The sequence below is a fragment of the Leuciscus leuciscus genome (genome assembly GCF_965113295.1).
Source record: "Leuciscus leuciscus genome assembly, chromosome: 6".
In the NCBI taxonomy this organism is placed as follows: domain Eukaryota; kingdom Metazoa; phylum Chordata; class Actinopteri; order Cypriniformes; family Leuciscidae; genus Leuciscus; species Leuciscus leuciscus.
This window is the reverse complement of record NC_138730.1, coordinates 40,506,663-40,527,235: the sequence shown is the minus strand read 5'-3', so window position 1 is coordinate 40,527,235 and position 20,573 is coordinate 40,506,663. Positions and strand designations below refer to the sequence as shown.

At 39.0% G+C, this 20,573-nt stretch overlaps 1 protein-coding gene across 3 annotated transcripts; it reads right to left on the bottom strand.

Annotated features, from left to right (window-relative positions):
- Nucleotides 1-401: 401 nt before the first annotated feature.
- gpsm2 (G protein signaling modulator 2) lies at nucleotides 402-20,196 on the bottom strand. 3 transcript variants are annotated; one of them, XM_082173030.1, is made up of 14 exons: nucleotides 20,007-20,196; nucleotides 14,025-14,239; nucleotides 13,347-13,482; nucleotides 12,312-12,451; nucleotides 12,096-12,219; nucleotides 11,894-12,009; nucleotides 7,995-8,150; nucleotides 7,769-7,877; nucleotides 6,768-6,897; nucleotides 6,559-6,640; nucleotides 6,219-6,396; nucleotides 1,553-1,724; nucleotides 1,231-1,469; nucleotides 402-1,105 (listed from the first exon to the last, which is right to left on the bottom strand). In XM_082173030.1, the coding sequence occupies exons 2-14, from the start codon at nucleotides 14,150-14,152 to the stop codon at nucleotides 956-958; spliced, it is 1,860 nt and encodes a 619-aa protein (XP_082029156.1). In that variant the 5' UTR covers nucleotides 14,153-14,239; nucleotides 20,007-20,196; the 3' UTR covers nucleotides 402-955. The 3 variants fall into 3 exon arrangements, with proteins under 3 accessions (XP_082029156.1, XP_082029154.1, XP_082029155.1); XM_082173028.1 differs by lacking the exon at nucleotides 20,007-20,196 and adding an exon at nucleotides 16,310-18,020 and having other exon boundaries at nucleotides 14,025-14,246; XM_082173029.1 differs by lacking the exon at nucleotides 20,007-20,196 and adding an exon at nucleotides 16,310-18,015 and having other exon boundaries at nucleotides 6,219-6,392; nucleotides 6,558-6,640; nucleotides 14,025-14,246.
- Between the last annotated feature and the right edge of the window lie 377 nt (nucleotides 20,197-20,573).

The window sequence follows — 20,573 nt, the reverse complement described above, 5'->3', positions numbered from 1 at the left end:
GTGACGTAGGCGCTAGCGACGATGTATAATGACATGTAACAGTGTAGTAGTGGTGTCCCATTTCTTAGGGGAATATTTTCACCCCTACGCCTTGACACTCTGTTTCAAGGGGCAAGGGTTAGGGGTAGGCGAAGGGGTATAAAATAGAATTGGGATTGGGCCTTAAACTCATTTTCTAGATGACTGTACATGTAGTATTTTACATGATTTGTGAAGTGACATGAAAACTACAGGTGATGAACTGGAGAAATTACTACAGAGTATTTTACTATTTTAGTCAAAACATGTTCATTGTTGGAATGAAAAAATGCAAATGGCCTGCTTGCCTGAGATGAACAGATTGCTGCAATATATATTCTTGTCTGATAAGAACACTGAATAAGGTGAATAAATGCAAAAAAAAAAAAATCTGTACAGGTTTTATTTCTATACAGTTGTGTAGTAAATTAATCTTACTGTATTATACATTTTAGGTACATTTTTAGTTTATCCACTTCTTTAATAAACTAAATGTAACTACAAAAAATAATACAGTAATATTTGTGTCATAATTACACATCTCATACTGACTGGAAGGTAACTACTAGTAGAAACAATGTTAATTCAATAAATACAAACAAACCTTGTATCAAAAGATACATTTGTGTGATTCACTACTATGGTGATCATAATCAAAGCAATACATCCTAAACTAAAACAAATGCAAATGTACAAAGAGTTTAAATCTAGTAAAAAATTAAAATGTTATTTACAACAAAAGTATTTTTTTGTGCATTACAGCTGTACATGAAATGCCATCCATAATCATTTAGCAGACAGGACACAGTTCAGACTGATGGCATGTAACCTGACCATCATTGTGTATTACCAGTGTGAGGTTTGTAGCACTCAAGTGCATGAAAATGTCAGAGCTCATTTCTGCATATGAAGTTCAGAAGAGGGATTGCATGTTTGATCAGCGGCAGGAGGGCAGTGTGACTCTCTGCTCGTCCATCCTCTTGGCCTGTGAGCGCATGATGAGGCTGAAGAAGTCTTCATCCGGGACGGTGGGGCCACGGGTGGAGGGCAGAGGAGGGGCACACCGCTGATCATCCAGACGGGACCCCTGAGAGAGACAGAAAGAGATAATGAGATGAATGGATTAACTGAACCAAAGGACTTCAGCAAATTTTCCCGATTTATTTTCCTACAAGACGCCCGTCTCTGGTTAATACAAACACATCGTCTCACCTGACACTTGACGAGCATGTCAAAGAACTGGTCGTCGGGTTCGGTGGCGTCTGTGCTGGCCATGACCTGGCTGAGGATCATCCGTCTGCTGCTAGTGCTGCTGTGTTCGGATAGGGTGCACAGGCCGGGCAAACTGTGTCCTGTTCCTGCCCTCTGCTCGTCCAGCCTCCTGCCCTGAGCACTCGCCAACAGTCTGAGAAACGGCTCCTGACCTGGAGTTGCAGCTGACTCTGAGAACGCTATAGAGACAGAGAAAATGACATTTTTTATTGCCACTTGATTTTCAAATTAAAGAAAATAATGTGAAAAGAGAGTGCCTAACATTTCCTGATGGTTGTGGGAGGGGTGGTGGGTGGGGAGGAGGAGCTAGAATTGACGGACAGATGGCTCCTCCCATCCTGTATGGCACACCGCTGGTCATCCATCCTGTTGCTCTGGAAACGACTCAGTAAGTCAAAGAAACCCTCGTCTCCTAACATGTCTGTACTTCCATGCTGAGAGCAGAAAGGTCAAAGGTAAAACAAAAAACAATTACCTCTCAGTTCTCTATGAAGAACTGAGAACACGTGTGAGATTTTGTAACCAGTACTTGCGATTTATGAACTGTTCTCAAGAACAAACTGTTCCCTCATTTTAACAATTTAACACAAAGAAATATTGTTTCAGCAAGTTACTCTCCACATAAACTAGTAAAACATTTAAAAAAAAGAAATCATAATATAATTTATTTTTTTCTTTCTTCTACTGTACAGATAAAAAGTAAAAAAAACAAAAAAAGATAATCTGTTAATTAAAATAAATCTGAAATAAAATATAAATATTAGACTTACACTTGAATGAAAATTATAAATGTTGTATTGGCAACTAACTGAAATAAAACAAATGAAAGCTAAATAGAGTAAAAACAAAAACGAATTAAAATGACATACAACAAAATTACTAAAATAAAATAAAAAGATTTCAAAATATGAATACAATAATAGTAAATAAATAATATTAAAATAATACTACTACCCAACAAGGCTCTGACAATATGACGCAAAAAATGTCTGTAGTTGATTGAATTGTGAAAAGTGGGTGTTACAAACCAGTATGGAGACCTTAACTTCAATGCGAGTTTGTGGTTTACTGTGGTCGACTTTGGTTATTAGTTAACGTGATCATGTAGTCGATGTGATGGCGATTTATTTGGAATAATGTGCACTCAATCATGCTCAATAAGATCAGGAATGTCAATTAAGAAATTAAAGTAATTTTGGTAACACTTTACAATAAGGTCTCATTTTAGTTAATGCATTTAAGGGATAGTTCACCCAAATATGAAAATTCTGTCATCATTTACTCACTCATGTTGTTTTTCATCATTTACTCACTCTCTCAACCTGTATGAGTTTCTTTCTACTGTTGAACAGGCACGTGCAGACGGGGGGGGGGGGGGGCGTTGGGTGCTCCAGCACCTGCCCTTTTGCCCCTTGGTGCCCAAAGTGCCCTTTTGTAAAGGCAAAATTTCCTCTCCTTTTTTTTAATTAAAGGCCCTTTTGTGGATTCCTGCCCAATCTAACTATAAGTAAAATTAATGAATAATAATTTAGCCGTAAATAAAATGACCCACATGATGACCTTTCACCTTACGAACTCATCCGGGACGATTCCTCACGCTGCACGCGCATTTTTTTTATTTCGCGCGGCTACGCGCACTACCAGAGGATATCTTCAACTCTGCGGCTGCTGGTAAGTGGTGTTTCATTCTCAGCGAAGTGCTTTTGATGTTTGTTTACTTATTATTATTATTTTACAAGAATGACGTGAAGAGAGCATGCAGACAGAGATGTTGTTTATATTGCTGTGTGTAGGCTGTAGAAGTAACGTTAGCTTGCTGTTTGAGAGAGACAAGTTTCAGAGGGTCTGGTCTTTTTATGTTATTTGACTAAAAACTATTATTTATACTTTAAACTATTGTTATTATTTCTACAGTATTAATAAAAAATAAAAAACGTAGAGTGCCTTAAAAATTATTATCACAACACTGGTAAGGCTTACCAGTATCTTATGTTTTGTGTGCAGCAGCCTCTGTGAACATCTCCCCTAACAGCCTGGGCAGAATCTGCAGCTTTACAGCAGGTCAGTGAGCTAGTGAGCCAGTTCCAAACACTGTCAGCAATCTTTACATCTTGTCATGGTCACATAAAAATAGTTTAATCAGCTAATATATCTCCTATATGTTTGTTTTAATGTCTACAGTCTCAGATGAACTCCAGCAGTATCATCATCATCAGCAGCAGCAGCAGCAGTAACAACAACAACAGCAAAGGCAGCAAACTCACTTAACGACTTTAGTAAGAATTTACCAGAACAGGTACCACATTAATGTTAAAAATCTTGTAAAGTATTAATTGCTGTATTTTTTCTGTTTGCTTTGTTTTTATTTTCATTGTATAAATGTAACTCTTGTATTTTTGTAAATCAGTTTATGCCATGAAAGTAGCCACAGATGCTGACATGGCATTAAATAAAACTGTACTGTACTGAACGAAACATGGGCCACGTTGATTTTGTCCTACACAGTTTACTATTACAGCTGTTCTTTATTATTCTGTTTAACAGAGAAGAAAAAATCCATCAGGTTGGGACAACTTAAGATACTTCAGTTTCTAATCCCAGAGTTATTAATAGGTGCACATAATTTTTTTTTTTTTACTCTTAAACTTAAAATTAGTCTTTTCTGTTCTGTTTCTTTTTCAAAACTGCATCAATGCATTTGCTGCCGTATCGATACAGAATCATCCATATTGATATATTGCTGTATTGATATTTTGAGCACAGCCCTATTTAAAGCCTTGTTCCATGTGCCCCCTTTTATACTTTGAGCACCTGCCCCTCCAGAGGTCTCTGCACGGCCCAGCTGTTGAACACAAAGATGATATTTTGAAGAATGTTGGTAATCAGACAGTTGATGGTAGCCTTTGACTTCCATAGTATTTTTTCTTTCCTATGGAAGTCAAAGGCTACCGTCAACTGTCTGGTTACCAACATTCTTCAAAATATCTTCTTTTGTATTCAACAGAAGAAATAAACTCATACAGGTTTGGAACAAATTGAGCGCGACTAAATGATGACAAAAGTTTAATTTTTGGGTGAACTATGCCTTTAACTAACATGAACTAACAATGAACAAACTGTTTTTACAGCATTTGTTAATGTTAATAAAAAATAAATGTTCATGTTAGTTCACAGCAGTGATGCGCGGGTCAATGTATAAATAACCCGCACCCGACCGATGTTTTCAACTAACCCGCCCGCAACTCGGACCGCAAAAAAAAAAAGAAGAAAATATTGTACCCGACCCGCTTCCTGACCCGCATTCTTTAAAAGTAGTAAATGCATAGCAAGAAGTACACATGACAAAGCCAGCACTTTGGTCATCATCTTTCATTATTTCGGCAAATGTCTCCCACATTTTGCTCTTTCTGTTTTTGTATTTGCGGAGCTTCCACTCCCCAGTCTTCACCTTTTCTCTTGCCGCCTCCATCTCTACCTGCAGACTGAGCTCGTGCCTTCGCGCCAGTTATTCAGCCAATAAAGTGTAGCAGGCCTATGTATTTCATAGAAAATTGCATGTGAGCGGAGTGGAGCGGGAGCGAGCGGGCGGATCTTGGATAGAGCGCAGAGCGGCATTTTTAAAAGGATGGAGCGTCGCCCTATTTCCCGCTCCAATTTCGCTCCGCGCAGAAGTCATACAGGTAGGCTACACTATAATATAAAACTAACTATAATGTGGTAGAAGAAAACGAATGTGGAGACATCGTTTCAGTCAGTAAAGATTCATTTTGGAATCTAAAAAGACACATCTCTCGAAAACATGCAGTGTGCTATGTGAACACGCTGGGAAGAAAGCAAAAGGTTAGCAAATTGAATAGGCCTATGGTAACTTGTAACAAAGTGTAAATTAAATATAGCGTAATATTCAAACAATTGATACAAGCCCATTTAAATTTTAATCCTGCGCGCTGCGCAAAAGTTCAGTTATAAGAATGTTGGCCTAATAGTTCATTTAGCCAACTTTTAAAACGTTTATGTATATTTTTTTATATTTTTGTTTATATAAATTTTATTTATATTATTAGGCCCATTTATTCGTTTTATTTTACAGCAGTTTGTGTGTACAATGGATATAAGCCCATTTAAATTTTAATTGTGCGCGTTGCGCAAAAGTTAACTTATCAAAATTCTGGCCTAATAGTAAATTTACTTTAAAAAAAATTATGTAGGCTATATTTTTGTTTATATAATTGTTATTTATATTATTAGGCCCATTTATTCGTTAAATTTTACAGGACTTTGTGTAGGCTATATTCCTTATATAGCCTAGGCCTAATTTGTAATTTGAAATAAAACATTTCTATTTTGAAAAATGTTGTTGTTGCTCATTAGTTCTTTAGGAGGTAAGGCTGTGGTCTAAGCTAACAGTGATATACATGTAGATTTTTTTTTCCTTTTTTGGAGCGAGCGGGGGGCGATTTGAGTGGAGCGCGGATCAAACTGCGTTGAGCGCTGAGCGATAATGAGCGGAGCGGCCTGATGTTTGAGCGGGGGAACGGAGGGGTGGACAGTTCCGTGAGCGATGAGCGGAGATTCTCACCGCTGCACTCCGCTCATATGCTCTCTAGTACTATATAAATTACAAAGGTTTAATTGGCATCTTTATTTCAAACGACCCGACCGACCGCGACCCGAATATCATTACAAATATTTTTGGATGACTCGTAACCGCGGGTAACCGCGGGTGACCGCAGGCACCCGCTCATTTCGGATCAACCCGCGCATCACTGGTTCACAGTGCATTAACTGTTAACAGATAGAACTTTTGATCTTAAAAAATGTATCAGTAAATGCTGAGATTAACATTTACTATGATTAATAAATGCTGTACAAGTATTGTTACCGCAATTTGAGTATTCTATTTGTTTTAGTAAATGTGCTGAAAGTACTTTGTTCTGCGGTGCTTCCCGTGTGTTGCTGGTATCCTGCAGGATTTTACTGGAGCTGCTCTGTAGCTTGTGCTTTTTTCCTCGGAAACGATTGACAAAAGAGAGCTTTGAGGACGACTTGGCCATTGTGGATTTGGACTGCTTGAAGAGGATGTCACTTGTCCACTTCTGACCCTGAAGGACAGAGATTCAATTACTCTATGAACCCGGAGGATGAGATAAGAAAACATGGATTTATGCTTGATGATGACTACATATAGATTATGAATCAAATAAATACACTACTGATTGAACTCAGGGTACAGCGCAAGAAGGATTTCAACATTCATCTGCACTCACATTCATGTTGATCTTGTCAGGTGTGAGTTTCATCAGCTCTAGGTTCTCCATACTGTGTCGTCGGCTCATCCTGGGTCTGGCTCCTGGAAAAAACAACAATACTGACTCAAGACAATGGCCAAAAACTTGTTTATTCTTCATTACAACGTCATTGTTGAGAACAACTATACAGAAGAGGCTGAGATGCTACTTTTGAAGGAAGTGCTGTACCGTGCAGGTTGTAGTCGATCTCTTTGTTCTCCGACAGGACTGAATTGTTTGTGCTGTAACTGAGGCCGAGGACCATCTGAAGATCGGAGACGTTCATGCGAGCAGTGAGCTCACCGCTACGATCTCCAGTCTGTATAAAAGACAATAAGGGCATTTCTATAAAAAAACAATCACTTTAGCTATCATTGTGTTTGCCTGTAGTTAAAGGTGCTCTAAGCGATGTCGGGTGAAATCACTTCTTGTTGACGTTCAAAGTATTGTCAAACAAAACGGAGGCTAGCTCGACCCTCCCTCCTCCTCATCCCGTCCCCCCACCCCACTCCCTTACGTGCTTCCTGAAACAGTCATGAACCATTTAGAAAAACCAAACTGGATTTACACACCTGTCCAGCAAAAACAGAGCCACCTGAATGTCGGTTCGGAAGCCCTTCTGTCGGTGGAGTTCTCGCCACCTTTTGAACGCTTTTCCGATGTATATTCGGGACTTTGCGCGTTGCTTCTCCTTTTCCCTATTCTTTGTTATTTGTTCAACGGAACGTCATCTCTTTGGTCGTGTGTCGGCCATATAAAAATTCTCAAGAATATACATTTTTAACATTAGTCGTTGTCTAGGACATCTCTCCTCTAGCTAACTTCCCTCTTCATGCTTTTCTCTCCTCCACTCCCCACACCCCCCTTCATGTGCACACGCACTAACCCCCCAACTCCCACCCCCAAATCATTCTTGTCGGTTATTGGCTGCAACACTGTTTGTTATGTTTCGTGGTCCAGGCTGGGCCAGTTTGTTTTTGTTGCCGTTTGTGGAGCCTGGGCTGTCTACAGAGACCGCGTTTCTTTACAGTGTGTTCAGGGGACAGGCAGCTAGCGGATAGTGAGGAGATGTTTGCTGTAAGTGACAAAAACAATTTTTGGCCTAAAAAACACGTGACATTGCTTAGAGCACCTTTAAATGACAAAAAATCCTAATGTCTAGCTACCAATGAGTCTGTAGCTGTACGTACCTCTTTTGAGATTTCTAAGTGCTTCTCTGCAAAGTGCATGGCCTGGTCATGATTCCCTAGTGCTGTATGTGCGTTTCCCAAACTCCAGCAGGCCCTTCCTTCACCGATCCTGCAAAAAAACACATTCTCCATCCTTAGTATGCAAATAATTACACCTCAAGAATAGATAATTGCACACACGTTTTGTGTGCAATTATTAATTCTCAGTTCTTCTACTGAAAAGCACCTGTCGTTGAGGTCCTGAGCGATGATGAGATGTTTGAGATGGTAGTCGATAGCTCTCTCAAAGTCCTGCAGCAGTGTGTACGTGTTACCCAGACTGTAGCAGGCCTGAGCCTCCACCGCCAGATCCTTCAGCTGCCGAGCCAACTGCAGAGCCTTCCTGCACTCAGAACACTATCACTGTCAGAGCTCAGCCACAACCACAGCACAGGGTTTTTAAAATCAAATGTAAGACTTTAAGACCTGCACAAAAACAATAATATTGTATGTTCAAACAAAAACTCATACAATCTCAAAATAATTTACATATCTTAAACTTAAATAAACAGGCTGGGGCACACATTCAACTACAAAACCGTGTAACCGCAAGTTTAAAATACTCAAGACATGTTTTATTCAATACAGCATATGTATTGAAATTGGTTTACGTATTGGTATGTCAATATATATGAATGAGAGGTTGAATATTGGATTTTGCTAATATGATAATGCGTTTAAAGAAAGGCAATACAAAGATTATTGTTCTGACGCTAGTAAAATCTACGTATATCAAACGTGTTAAATACAGCGGCTGTGGGAGTGATGGTAAAATTGAAATCTTTCTCTCTTCTGATTGCCGTTATCAATCTCTCAAATTTTTTTTTGTAGTCTCTTATTCACCGCTACAGAAGGTTACCCAACTATGACGTCTTTCGCTTCTGAGAAACATTTCCTGTTCACATTTCCTGGTTTCTCAAAAGCGAAAGTCGTCGTAGCGCAAACACTTGGAGTATGTAGGGAAGCACGATTAATCATATTTTAATCGCGATAACGATATCTACCTCTCTCGATTAATAAAAAAAAATCGTCGCGATATTTGCCCGCTCGTTTTTTATCCTGAAAACGTTTTTTTTTTTTATTAGACATTTGCATTATCTTGCATGTAGAATTGAAAATAATCAGAGATATTTTAAATGAACAAAGATATTTGCTTGACTGTTTTTCTACCCCCTCTTTCTACCACAATGACCATTTGGAGTTCCTAAAGGCACAGAGGGGCTGATAGTGATCAGGCCTGCAGGCCAAATGTTTGTACTTTGGGGGTCGATGAATTGTCACACCTTTAGTACAGTGGTGGAAGTGTAATTATCTGATTGGTCAGTTTGAATGTCTCACAGTTGGGTTTTGGTCACATGGTCAAGGATAGGATAAAACAAGATTGAAACTGTTGCGCTGTCTCTTTGATGCTCTGGCTCTCTTCTTCTCCGGGTCCCTTCTTCTCTGAGTCCCCTCTCTTCTTATTCTTGGGGCTCTCTTCTTTTGCCTCCTCTCTTCTTTGTCTCTCTCTCTCTCTCTGGTAATATTTTATATGCTGGGTACAATTAATGGTATAAGTTATCATCATCTCATACATCTATTTTGTAACTATTTTAAGTGTAACCATAACCATATTTTGTCATTAAACCTTTTCAATTACAACTAATGTGCTAACTATTTGGTATTGACTTTGAAGTGCTACATATTGCAATACCATATTGTCACTCTCTATAGCAACGCTCTCCCACAAATATTAAGCTATTGTAACTGCGCTTATTTCCGTCGTTGGTAGGGTTGGGTACCGAAACCCGGTTCCAATAGAGAACCGGTTCCGACGTAAACGGTAGTATCGAGACCGAATAAGAACGCAACTTTCGGTGCCTGACTTTTTTCACCGCCCCCTATAAAACATATCGCGGCACGAATGATCCAATAACAAAACATCTCCAGTTAACCAGCAGAGCATTCATTTAGTTCGTTTGTTAAATAAGAGACGATCTAGCGCTGAACTGTGTTTTTTTAAAATGATCAAAGTGCTCGTTGCCGCTGCGATCAGTGGCGCGGATTCTTGTGACACCGCACTTTCTTCACGCGCGCTTCAATACGTTGGACACGGACGCGCTTCAATACGTTGCAGAGATCGATCTATTTATGAGGCGTCGTCTATATGAGTATGTCCGCGGAGAGTTTGTGTGTGCGTACTCGCGTCTCAGATGAGTATGTGCGCGAGTGTGTGTGTGTGCTCGCGTCTCAGATGAGTATGTGCGCGAGTGTGTGTGCGTGCTCGCGTCTCAGATGAGTATGTGCACGAGTGTGTGTGTGTGCTCGCGTCTCAGATGAGTATGTCCGCGGAGAGTTTGTGTGTGCGTGCTCGCGTCTCAGATGAGTATGTGCGCGAGTGTGTGTGCGTGCTCGCGTCTCAGATGAGTATGTGCGCGAGTGTGTGTGTGTGCTCGCGTCTCAGATGAGTATGTGCGTGAGTTTGTGTGTGTGTGTGAGCTCGCGTCTCAGATGAGTATGTGCGCGGAGAGTTCCGCGCGTCTCGTGTGTGTAGAGTTTGTGTGTGTGTGTGTGTGTGTGTATGTGCGCGAGTTTGTGTGTGTGTGTGTGTGTGTGTGTGCTCGCGTCTCAGATGAGTATGTGCGTGAGTTTGTGTGCGTGTGTGTGTGTGTGTGTGTGTGTGTGTGTGTGTGTGTGTGTGTGTGCTCGCGTCTCAGATGAGTATGTGCGCTGAGAGTTCTGGTGAAATAAAAAAATATAGCCTAATGCACACAAAGTGTCCCTGCTTGATATACAACAACTGATATATCGAGCATAATCGGTTTAAAAAAACAACAACAACAAACAAACAAACAAAAAACTACGAATGCGGATTAGAACCCAAAACCTCTGACATTCTTGACTAAAGTTCAAGTTCAGCTGCAGTGTTCCTCTTCGGGTAAGTCTAGTATTTTAATGCCAACTGCAAATCTTGCATATCAAGTATGAAGTATATCAAGTATATTTATATGAGGCTATACTATGTGTGTTAAATATTTCTGCTCAGTGTCAGATATTTCTCTGTTTTGTAAAAGTCTATAATATATAATACGTAATATAATATATAATATAAATAATATGAGAAGAATTTTTTTTGATCTTAACTTAAGTGTTTTCGGCTACATCAGTAGCCTTTTAAACGGCACAATTTTTTTATTTAATCAGAAATCAGAAAATCTTTTTCAGAAAACACACACAGGTATTATTTTTTTGATAGAGTGTGTGAGGTTTCGTTTTCTTAAGTACCGGTTTAAGAACCGTTTAAGCACCGGAACCGTTTGAAAAATACCGAGTAGGTACTGGTATCGGATAAAACCCAACCGATACCCAACCCTAGTCGTTGGTGTAAGTGGCAGTGGGTGGTATAGACAAGAAATGTGCAGTTTTCTACCATCTTGCTGATAACGTTTCTTCAGTCATTCGGCAGTTCTTGCAGCTTGAACCACTGCAGGAATTCCACCCTTACATTAACAAGTCCCCACTAGCATTTATGTTTGTGGTTGCCAGATCTGAATAGCTTAAATCTCACAAATCACCCAAACAGAGCTTTTCTCTTACATTTTATGCCCAGTGTTTTACTTAATCTGTGCAATCTGGCAACCCTGCGCGCGCACGCTCTACACTGTGGAAAAAGCACTGATCTCCACAGCGATATTCTGTTCGCATGAAATTGTTATACAGCCAGTCTGTTTTTTTTTTGGGGGGGGGGGGGGGAGAGTCTCCTCAAGTAGAAGTTCTGAATAGCCGGTAACTTACATTTTGTAACCAAAATGGACCTAAACCTTTAACTGTCTCTTCTCTTTCTCTGTAGTTTCTCAAATGAGAATAATCGTGATTAATTATCGCGATTAAAATTTTGAGCAAAACAATCATGATTATCAGTTTAACCATTATCGTGCAGCCCTAGGAATATGTCAGAAATAGAATGGGGCATCAGTTTACTGTTGGGGAATTTATCTTGTCGCACTGCATCAAGTGTAGACACTGACTATAATGGTCTGTAATGCGCTCGCTCTCTCTCTCTCTCTCTCTCTCTCAAAAAAAAAAGTTTAAAAATATCACCCTCACCTGTAATGTTCTGCAGCCCTCTCAAACTCCCCAAGGAATATGCAAGCATTTCCAAGGTTGCAGTAAGCTCTCCTCTCTGCAGACCGGTCACCAAACTCTTTAGCGATAAGCAGACGCTGGAAGACAAACAGTTCACACACAGTGCAGTGTGAGTGCTTTTGCACTGCCTTACACAGTTTAATTTATGACACAGAACACTGACCTGTTCATGAGAGGCCACTGCATCCCTGAAGTTTCCTAGTAGATAGTATGTGTTCCCCAGGTTTCCGTAAGTTCTCCCCTGTGCTGCTCGGTCTCCAAGCTCCTTCACAATACACAGGTCCGCCCTAAACAATTGAAGAAAGGAAAGAGGATGTAAAAACTCTGTACCACACATGCAAACAATGTCCACTTATGTGAGTGTTGGTGGGACATTTACTCGTAGTATTCAGCGGCTTTTTGAAGTGCTGTCGTGACCTCCTCAGGGAAGTCTCCAGGTTCTGCTCCGCTCCAGCAGACGCTCTTTCCCTTGGCATGGAACACATTTCCAAAATTATAAAGTGCTCTGGCCTGCCCCACCTGTAGTAAAAAAGCAATTTAAATAACAGAAACAAACAAACAAAAACCCTATGTACTACTAAGCATGTGAACCCTAGATGTTCATCTCCAAGTGCCCAGGTGCACTTCACAGAACTTGCTCTCAATAAGCTCACAAAAATCAATTTCTCATTAACAATTTACTACTTTGACTTTAGGGTAAACCACAACTTAGTCATTTATTCATGAGATTCACACAACTGTATGATTGAAATATTCAGCAATGATTATTATTTTACATTTACAAGTTTTATATAATTAAAGCATTAAAGAGATAGTTCACCCAAAAATTATTTCATTAATTACTCACCCTCATGTCGTTCCAAACCCATAAGGCTTTCGTTCATCTTCGAAACACAAATGAAGATCTTTTTGATGAAATCTGAGAGCTTTCTGTCCCTCCATTGACAGCTATGCAACTACCACTTCGACGCTTTAAAAAGTTCATAAAGAGATCGTAAAACGAATCCATATGAATTGAGCGGTTTAATCCAATTTGTTTTTTTTAATAGACTTGATCGCTTTATGTGATGAACAGAATTTTTTTGGGGGCTTTTATTCACATTTGGGTGAACTATCCCTTTAACCAGATCCTGTCTGAATCTATTAATTTACTGATTGTTAACACATTTGCTTTGTTTGTCAATTTGCAAGCTAATTTTTCCAAACAATTTCGGAGCTTTCTGTTGCTGCACTAATATTATTGCCCCATCAGGAGGAATAGCTAGTCATAGTGTTTTTCATTTGCAAAGTCGCTTTAGATGAAAGCATCATTGAATAATGCTCATTGAATAATGCTAAATGAATAAATGTAAAGTGTAATATATTCCATTATGGTAAGCTATGGTCTATTGTGTCGATTAAATAGATCACTCACCTTGTCACCCAATTCCCTGGCAATATCTAAATGTCTCTGGCAGCAGACCACAGCCTCATCAAAGCGTCCTAAAACCTTTAATGTGTTGCCCAGGTTACCGCTGGCTTTGGCCTCACCAAGCCGATCCCCGGTGGTCCTGAGAGAACAAATCAGTACTTAGTGCTGTCATTAATGATCAATACAAATATTATACGATTATCATTAAAAACAATCATTTGGGGGTTGATTCAGTATTTGTGATGTCTGGGCGTGCGCACACACAAAACTTCTCACACAGAGAGTACCAAATTGAGTTCTCTTTTGCTTTTTTCCTTGCAAAAAACACATGCAAAAGATAACGAGAAGATTTCATGACGATGCAGCACTGGCCCAATCGGGACAGTGACTGTTCCGTCAATTGTCCTGGGCGTCGTTCACGCTGGCACCGGGCAGTCGAGTATTGTCGAGCCCTGCTTTTATACAGGTTTCATTTTGTTTTGGCAAGTATTTAATTATTTTACCCAGAGAAAAACATTGGATTATGCAACAGACATTATACAACTCAGAGCCGTGCCTTCATACAGTTAATTAAACAAAACAATGGTCCCAGAGCACGGTTGGCCCAAAACGGTTGAACAGTAGTGTAGTATACTGTAGGTCTCTGGATACATCAACTGCTAAAACGTTGTGTGAGTATACCTAGTTAGCGTAAGATCATGGTGGTGGAACTCCAGAGCTTTACTGTAGTCTTGCAAGTGGAAGTAGGCATTGCCCAGCTGACTGTAGATGGCGCTTAGAACCTGCAGGTCTTCTGTGCCAACCTGCATGGCGGCCTCGAAAAAAGAGACGCCGGCGCCGTAATCCCCGACCTTGCACAGACGCTCCCCCTCCAGAGCCAGGTCCAAACAGGATGCCTCCATCCTGCAGAGGGCAGCACAAACCATTGTTTATTGTTGACAAGCTTTTTAATGTCTCAGCATGAACATCAGTAGAAATAAAATAAGGTAGGATGTGGTCATTATGGAAGCATACAAAATACCCACACAGTGCAAAGGACAACACTCCATTTATGTGAGTCTGACATATTCATAATCAAACACTGGGAAAATTCAACTAAAGATGACATGAAATGGCTGCCATGACAAGCTATGTGCTCATCATGCAAGATTTCTGGATATATATATTTTTTTTTTTTTTTAAAGTTGAAACTTCAAATGAGAGACTAAGGTTTCATTTTTTCTCCATTTCTTATGTAAACCAAGGAAATATAAAAAGTATTATTGTGGCCTTACAACAGGATACAATTTATAATCAAAGAATAACAACGGTACGTTTTTTTGCACACATTTCAGGTTGATTTCAGGCTTTTCATATTTCATTAGTGCCACTGATATGTTATGGTATATACGTCAAAATCACACATTCATGGATTATTCTCATGTTAGTATTATTATCTAATACTGGTCAGCATAGGGTCCTTAAAACTCTAATCTAACAAATTAAATGGTAAAAAGACTCAACAGAAAAATCCTTCAACAATCAACCTGATACTGCATAATATATGTGGCCTTGCAAATATTTAACCACTATTTCACGGTAGATTAATCCCTAGACATAATAATAACTAGTCCGACTCCATTAGAGTTTGTAGAGGCCCTACCTGGTGCCTCCCCGCTTCACACAACCAAAGAAAACTGGACATGTGAAAGGCATCTAAAATGCTTTGTTGTCTCCTTAAAAAGTCCTCTGATGGGGCTGTAATCTCCAAAACCAACCGTCCCAAACATACATACATCACGATGAGGCTGCCAATCAACCAAATTCTTCAAGCAGGAATTACACTACTACAGACTCAAATGATTTTAAACAGAATATTCTACACAGCAGTTGTCCATCATTCAACGTCACTTTGGACGTCTTTAAGGGCAGAGGTTGAAGATGGCTTTGGCAAAAACTGTCATGCTCAGCACTTGAACAGCTAATCTGATTGTGTTTCTGCTTTCCACTGTCATGTATGATTAGCGCGCACCGAGAGGAACACTAGTGAGATTAGACCCGCTGCGTTCGCTTCTGATGTCATGAAACTTGCAATGCAATGATCATTTCATCACGGGACTGATCAATACACTACACCATTTAGAGTCAAGTGCGTTTATCTAGAATAATTAAAAAATTTGCATAAAAGACGCTCAGAAACAGTGAATGCAGTTGCAAACTGATCTCAGATACAAACTGAGTATTATTATTATTATAAACTTGACGAAACTCAAATCAATTTAGTTTGTACCACAGATTCACAAACTAAATAAGTGTAAGTCTATGCTCTTAGAGATAGGCTAAAATTGGCTTAATTGCTATGAGTGACAGATGTTTGCCGTGGACTGACGTAAAGATAAAAACCAACCCAATTCAAGGGTAGCAGAACAGAATATAGACAATCATCATAAATTATTCAACCGTTATTAAATATTGAGCAAATTAAGGCACACTTGCTTTCTCTCTCTCTCTCTCTCTCTCTTACACACACACACCAATACAATTCCACATTTAAACCACCTTGGAAATGTCAAAACGAAAACCTTGTTTCAGATCCAAACATTTGGTTTTACTTCGCCACTAGATCTTTCACAATATCAGATGATTCAAATTCAATCCAATACATTCCCAATTAAAACTTAATTTTCAAAAATGAAGTGAGATGAAGTTAAGGCAAGCAATTAGCAATGATTTATTGAATTAATGAACAGATTAATTTCCATATATTTATATTTTTCAGGTGGAGACAAAGGACATGTCTGTAGCCTGTTAATCTAATACAGTGATAAATAAAAACTCAATGATTAAGTGGTACGTAAATACTATCTTGGTACACTTCTGATCCTAAGCATGAAAAAGTGTCTTTACAAATGAGATAATACTGGACAAAGACCTTAAAAGGCACATCACAACTACAATAAAATGTAATTCAAGTGTCGCATGCCTACCTGTAGTGGACAAAGGTTTGGTTCTCAATCTGCATGCTAAGCACTGCACTGCTCACAGCCATTGAAGAGCATTATGAAGTACTGATCCCAGCCAAGTCCAGAAAGTAATCCATCAAAGAAGAATAGTGAATCGAATCCCCACATTTTTTGGGGGGAACTTTAGTTTTTGCAAACACTTCCGAAGTCTCTCTGATGTTTCCCAGTGGTGGAGTCCAGTGCGCTACAGAAGAGCTTATCCAGACTTATATTCACCAAAGCAGTGGGTCTGGGAAGTGTGTGTTTGTGTGTGTTGTTGTGTGTTTTGTCCAGGATGTTCTTCCGGAGCTCTCTGTGAAGAGAACACAAGATGTCGAGTGTGAACCCTCATTCTGTGCGTAATGCCATGGTAACACCCACTGAGCGGCAGACACATGCAAGGGAGGCAGATATTAAGTGTGTGTGTGTGTGTGTGTGTGTGTGTGTGTGTGTCAGCACAGCAGCGTTGAGTATGTGAAAGCTAAACCAAGGGGACACAACAAAAAGAGAGAAAGCAAGAGCAATCAGCCCATAAACACAGCTGATTATCTGCCATGCATGCATGCCCGTACAAAAGCATGAACAAACATTTTCTTGTTTGTAAAAAGAGAAGAGTTTTGTTCACCCTTCTCTTACAAATCCACACAGACGTAAAAGAATTATAGTAGAAGAAGTACCATTTTCAACTGTAATGGTGAGTGTCGGTGACTTCCAAACATATTACACCTCTGTGACATTTGGGAAAGCTGGTTTGTCATTGACAAACTAATCCAGAAACAAGATAATCAGCTTGAGGAACCATAGAGACATGTTCATGTTCACTAAAACATTCAGTCTATATACTTATATTTGTACAAATAATTCACAATGTTGTTGTGGTCTGTCATATTTTCTTGTGCATAAAGTCACAAGAAAATGGAACTTGCGACAGATCTTTCTTCAGTAAGGTGACATACTTTTTGAGTGTAACAGATTATTGTAAATGAAAACAATTAGGGCAAGGACATGCTTCTATCCATTGGCTGCACTCAAAATTGAATGCGCACCATGCAGTAGATTGTGAAGAGGCAAGGTGTAAGCATTTTGAAAGATCAGAGAAGTCCGGCATACGTCACCACAGAGAGAAGTCTGTTATTTTTCTTCAAAGTTACGACATTTTAATAAAAAATTACGAGGTCAAATAAAATAATTAAATTTTGAATCATTCACAGTAAGATCTATTACATGCCTTTACAAAGTAAGGTACATTTTCATTTACTGAGGTAAAAATCACATTCATTTTCTTCAAAGGGAAATGGGTTTTTAAAGTTATAAACCATTAAAGGGTTAGTTCACCCAAAAATGAAAATTCTGTCAGTAATTACTCACCCTCATGTGGTTCCAACCCCGTAAGACTTTCGTTCATCTTCGGAACACAAATTAAGATATTTTTGATGAAATCTGAGTGCTGGATCACTCCTCCACAGGCTTATGGACACTATAACTTGCGTAGTGTAATAGCGTAACCACGTAGGCTCACTATTGGGCGACGCTAGTCATGTGTGTGATACGTGGTGACGTGCAACACAAACGCGCTACGCTATTACACTACGTGAAAAGACTCGAGGCCCAGAGAGGCAAATGAAAAGTGGAATAAAGTCGTTATTTTTGTTTGTTTTTGCGCACAAAAAGTATTCTCGTCACTTTTTAAACTTAAGATTGAGCCACTGGAGTCACTTGGACTATATTAATAATGTCTTTAATACATTTTCTGGGCCAGCAAGTTAGTGTCCATAAGCCTGTGGAGGAGTGATCCAGCTCTCAGATTTCATCAAAAATATCTTCATTTGTGTTCCGAAGATGAACGAAAGTCTTACGGGGTTGGATCAACGTGAGGGTGGAGTAATTACTGACAGAATTTTCATTTTTGGGTGAACTAACCCTTTAAAACCACATCTACTGTAAGCTTACAAGGTTGTTAGTCAATGTATATGCTTTTGTTGAAGCCATCTGCCCCCATTACTTCATCTTATTTTAAAATAATCGTGTTTAACAACAGAATGCTGATAAGAAACTAAAATATGTATAGAATGATAAGAAACTCTGATTCTGCAGAGAAATCACCACCAATCTGAGAATCGAGACAAGTAAATCACATCAAAATATATTTTTAACGCTCACCCATTCTCCTGAAGAATTGCAATTTAAATGTAATAGAGTCAGTCTCCCTCCCTATGTTCTCAAACTACTTCAATATGTGTGCAATGCTTCATGGAATTGTAGTTCCTTCCCTCATTAAAGCAATACAGTCATATTTTCTAATATTTTTACGTTTGTAAAGTTGAGATTCATTGTTGGTTGTTTTGGTTAATGCTCATAACTCTTTAAATGGAAAGTAAAAAATAAATAAAAATCCATATAGAAAAAAATCTTCTGGAATCAAGGCTACCAAAAAAAGTGGTCAGGCACATTTGCACTCTCTTATTTTTTAATCAATCAGAAATGTATTAGATCAGAAACACTGGTCTCTGTTATTAAAAAAACAAAACTCCCAGACTTAAGTCTAAACAGCATAAATCAGAAGGAGATAACCCTTGGTAAATGGGCAAGAGCAAAATTTTCTTGATGACAACAACAACAAAAGAGAAACACACACACACTCAGTCTCAATCTAATTAGAACTAGAACTAATACACTGCCTAATAAACAACATTTGTTCCAAAGACCTTCAAATCCATTGTATTCTCTTTCTTCATTCTGAAGAAGAAAATGACAACAAAACAGAGTCAGTTACAAAACTGGTTTGTGTGTCATAATTCTAACAGAAAAACAGCAGTGCGGTTGTCATTGTACCTCAGATGCAGGTTAGCTTGACAAGATGAGGCATGAATAGAGGTTAGAAAGAAGACAGACACAAGCTGCACCTTCCATGACACACAGGAAGTTATGACTGCACTGTCATCACATTATGCATGACTGTCACTTGACAGCCGTTACTGAGGTAGCTTTTAAAGACCCTTTATACACACTTGTAAGCAGTTACAAGTAAACATTCGTCAAATTCAACAGAGTTTTCCACTGCATTGTGCCAGGAGGATAGGTATGTTGGCCATGTTAGCATTGTGAATAAGAATATAGTCTGAATAAAGATAACTTAGATAGACAGGCAGATGTTTATAAGTTAATAATGAATAGAAACTGTACTGTATGCCCAAGCAAAACCTATCATTCTGGGAAAAACAACAGCAAAAAACAGACGCCAATAACTGATAAGTAGTCATTCATAAAGCAGTTAGTCTCACCCATGTCTCACTCCCAAAGCAAATAGTAAAAGAAAGCCCAGGATTAAGCAAGAACAATATTTATACAATCCATACCGGAGGTATAAAGCACGTAAAAACACCAAGCTTGAACATGCGTAACACTGACTTCTGTACTGTACAAACTTAAACAAAACCAGAGAGGAAAAGAACAAACACGTGCAATATTGCTTGTAGAATAATCCAAACGTATTACCATATTATCGCTATAGGGCACATGCGAAATTATTTTTAAAATAAATCTATTATTTTAAAGAAATCATAATATGCCAGATCTCCGCGCGCGCAGAAGTTTAAATTTCGGCTTTTCAGTTGATATGATCAGTTTGTTGTGACGTGCTGCTCTGTCTTAACGGCCGTTACGGGCCAAACTTCAGTCATACTCACGTCTTAAACTACTCCGATTCCCCACCAACCAATCCTTCTCTCGGTTCCTCGTCTTACAACCAACAAACAAATCAGTTAAATCCGAACATGTTGTAAGAGCCGATTAACTAAAACTGTTCACGTTTAAATAAACACTTCTGACTCATCGAAGCAATTCAGAGAGAAAACTTTACACAAACCCGGACAAAAAAGAGGGCGTACCTGCCTATGCGTGGTTGTAACTCGACTGGCCAATCAGAGTCACATGATTCAAATATAACCACTCCCCATATGAATCACCAATGAAATTTGAATGTTTTATCGTTTTACTTTTTGTCGAAAAACAAAAGAACTCCTCTCCTTCAACAAGAGAAGATACAGTTTTTATTTAGCTTTAATTGTCGAGTAAGACAACAGATGTTATTAAAATAAAACGACAAGATAAAAAATGATCTTGCTATTTTAACTCTTAAAAAGAACGAAACAGTTTTTTGACAGCTGATCTTGAGTCTTCACGTTCCCATATCAACCACTGTTCATCATCCCACCCCCGTGCGCGTGTAGCACCTGTCCAAAGAATCAGC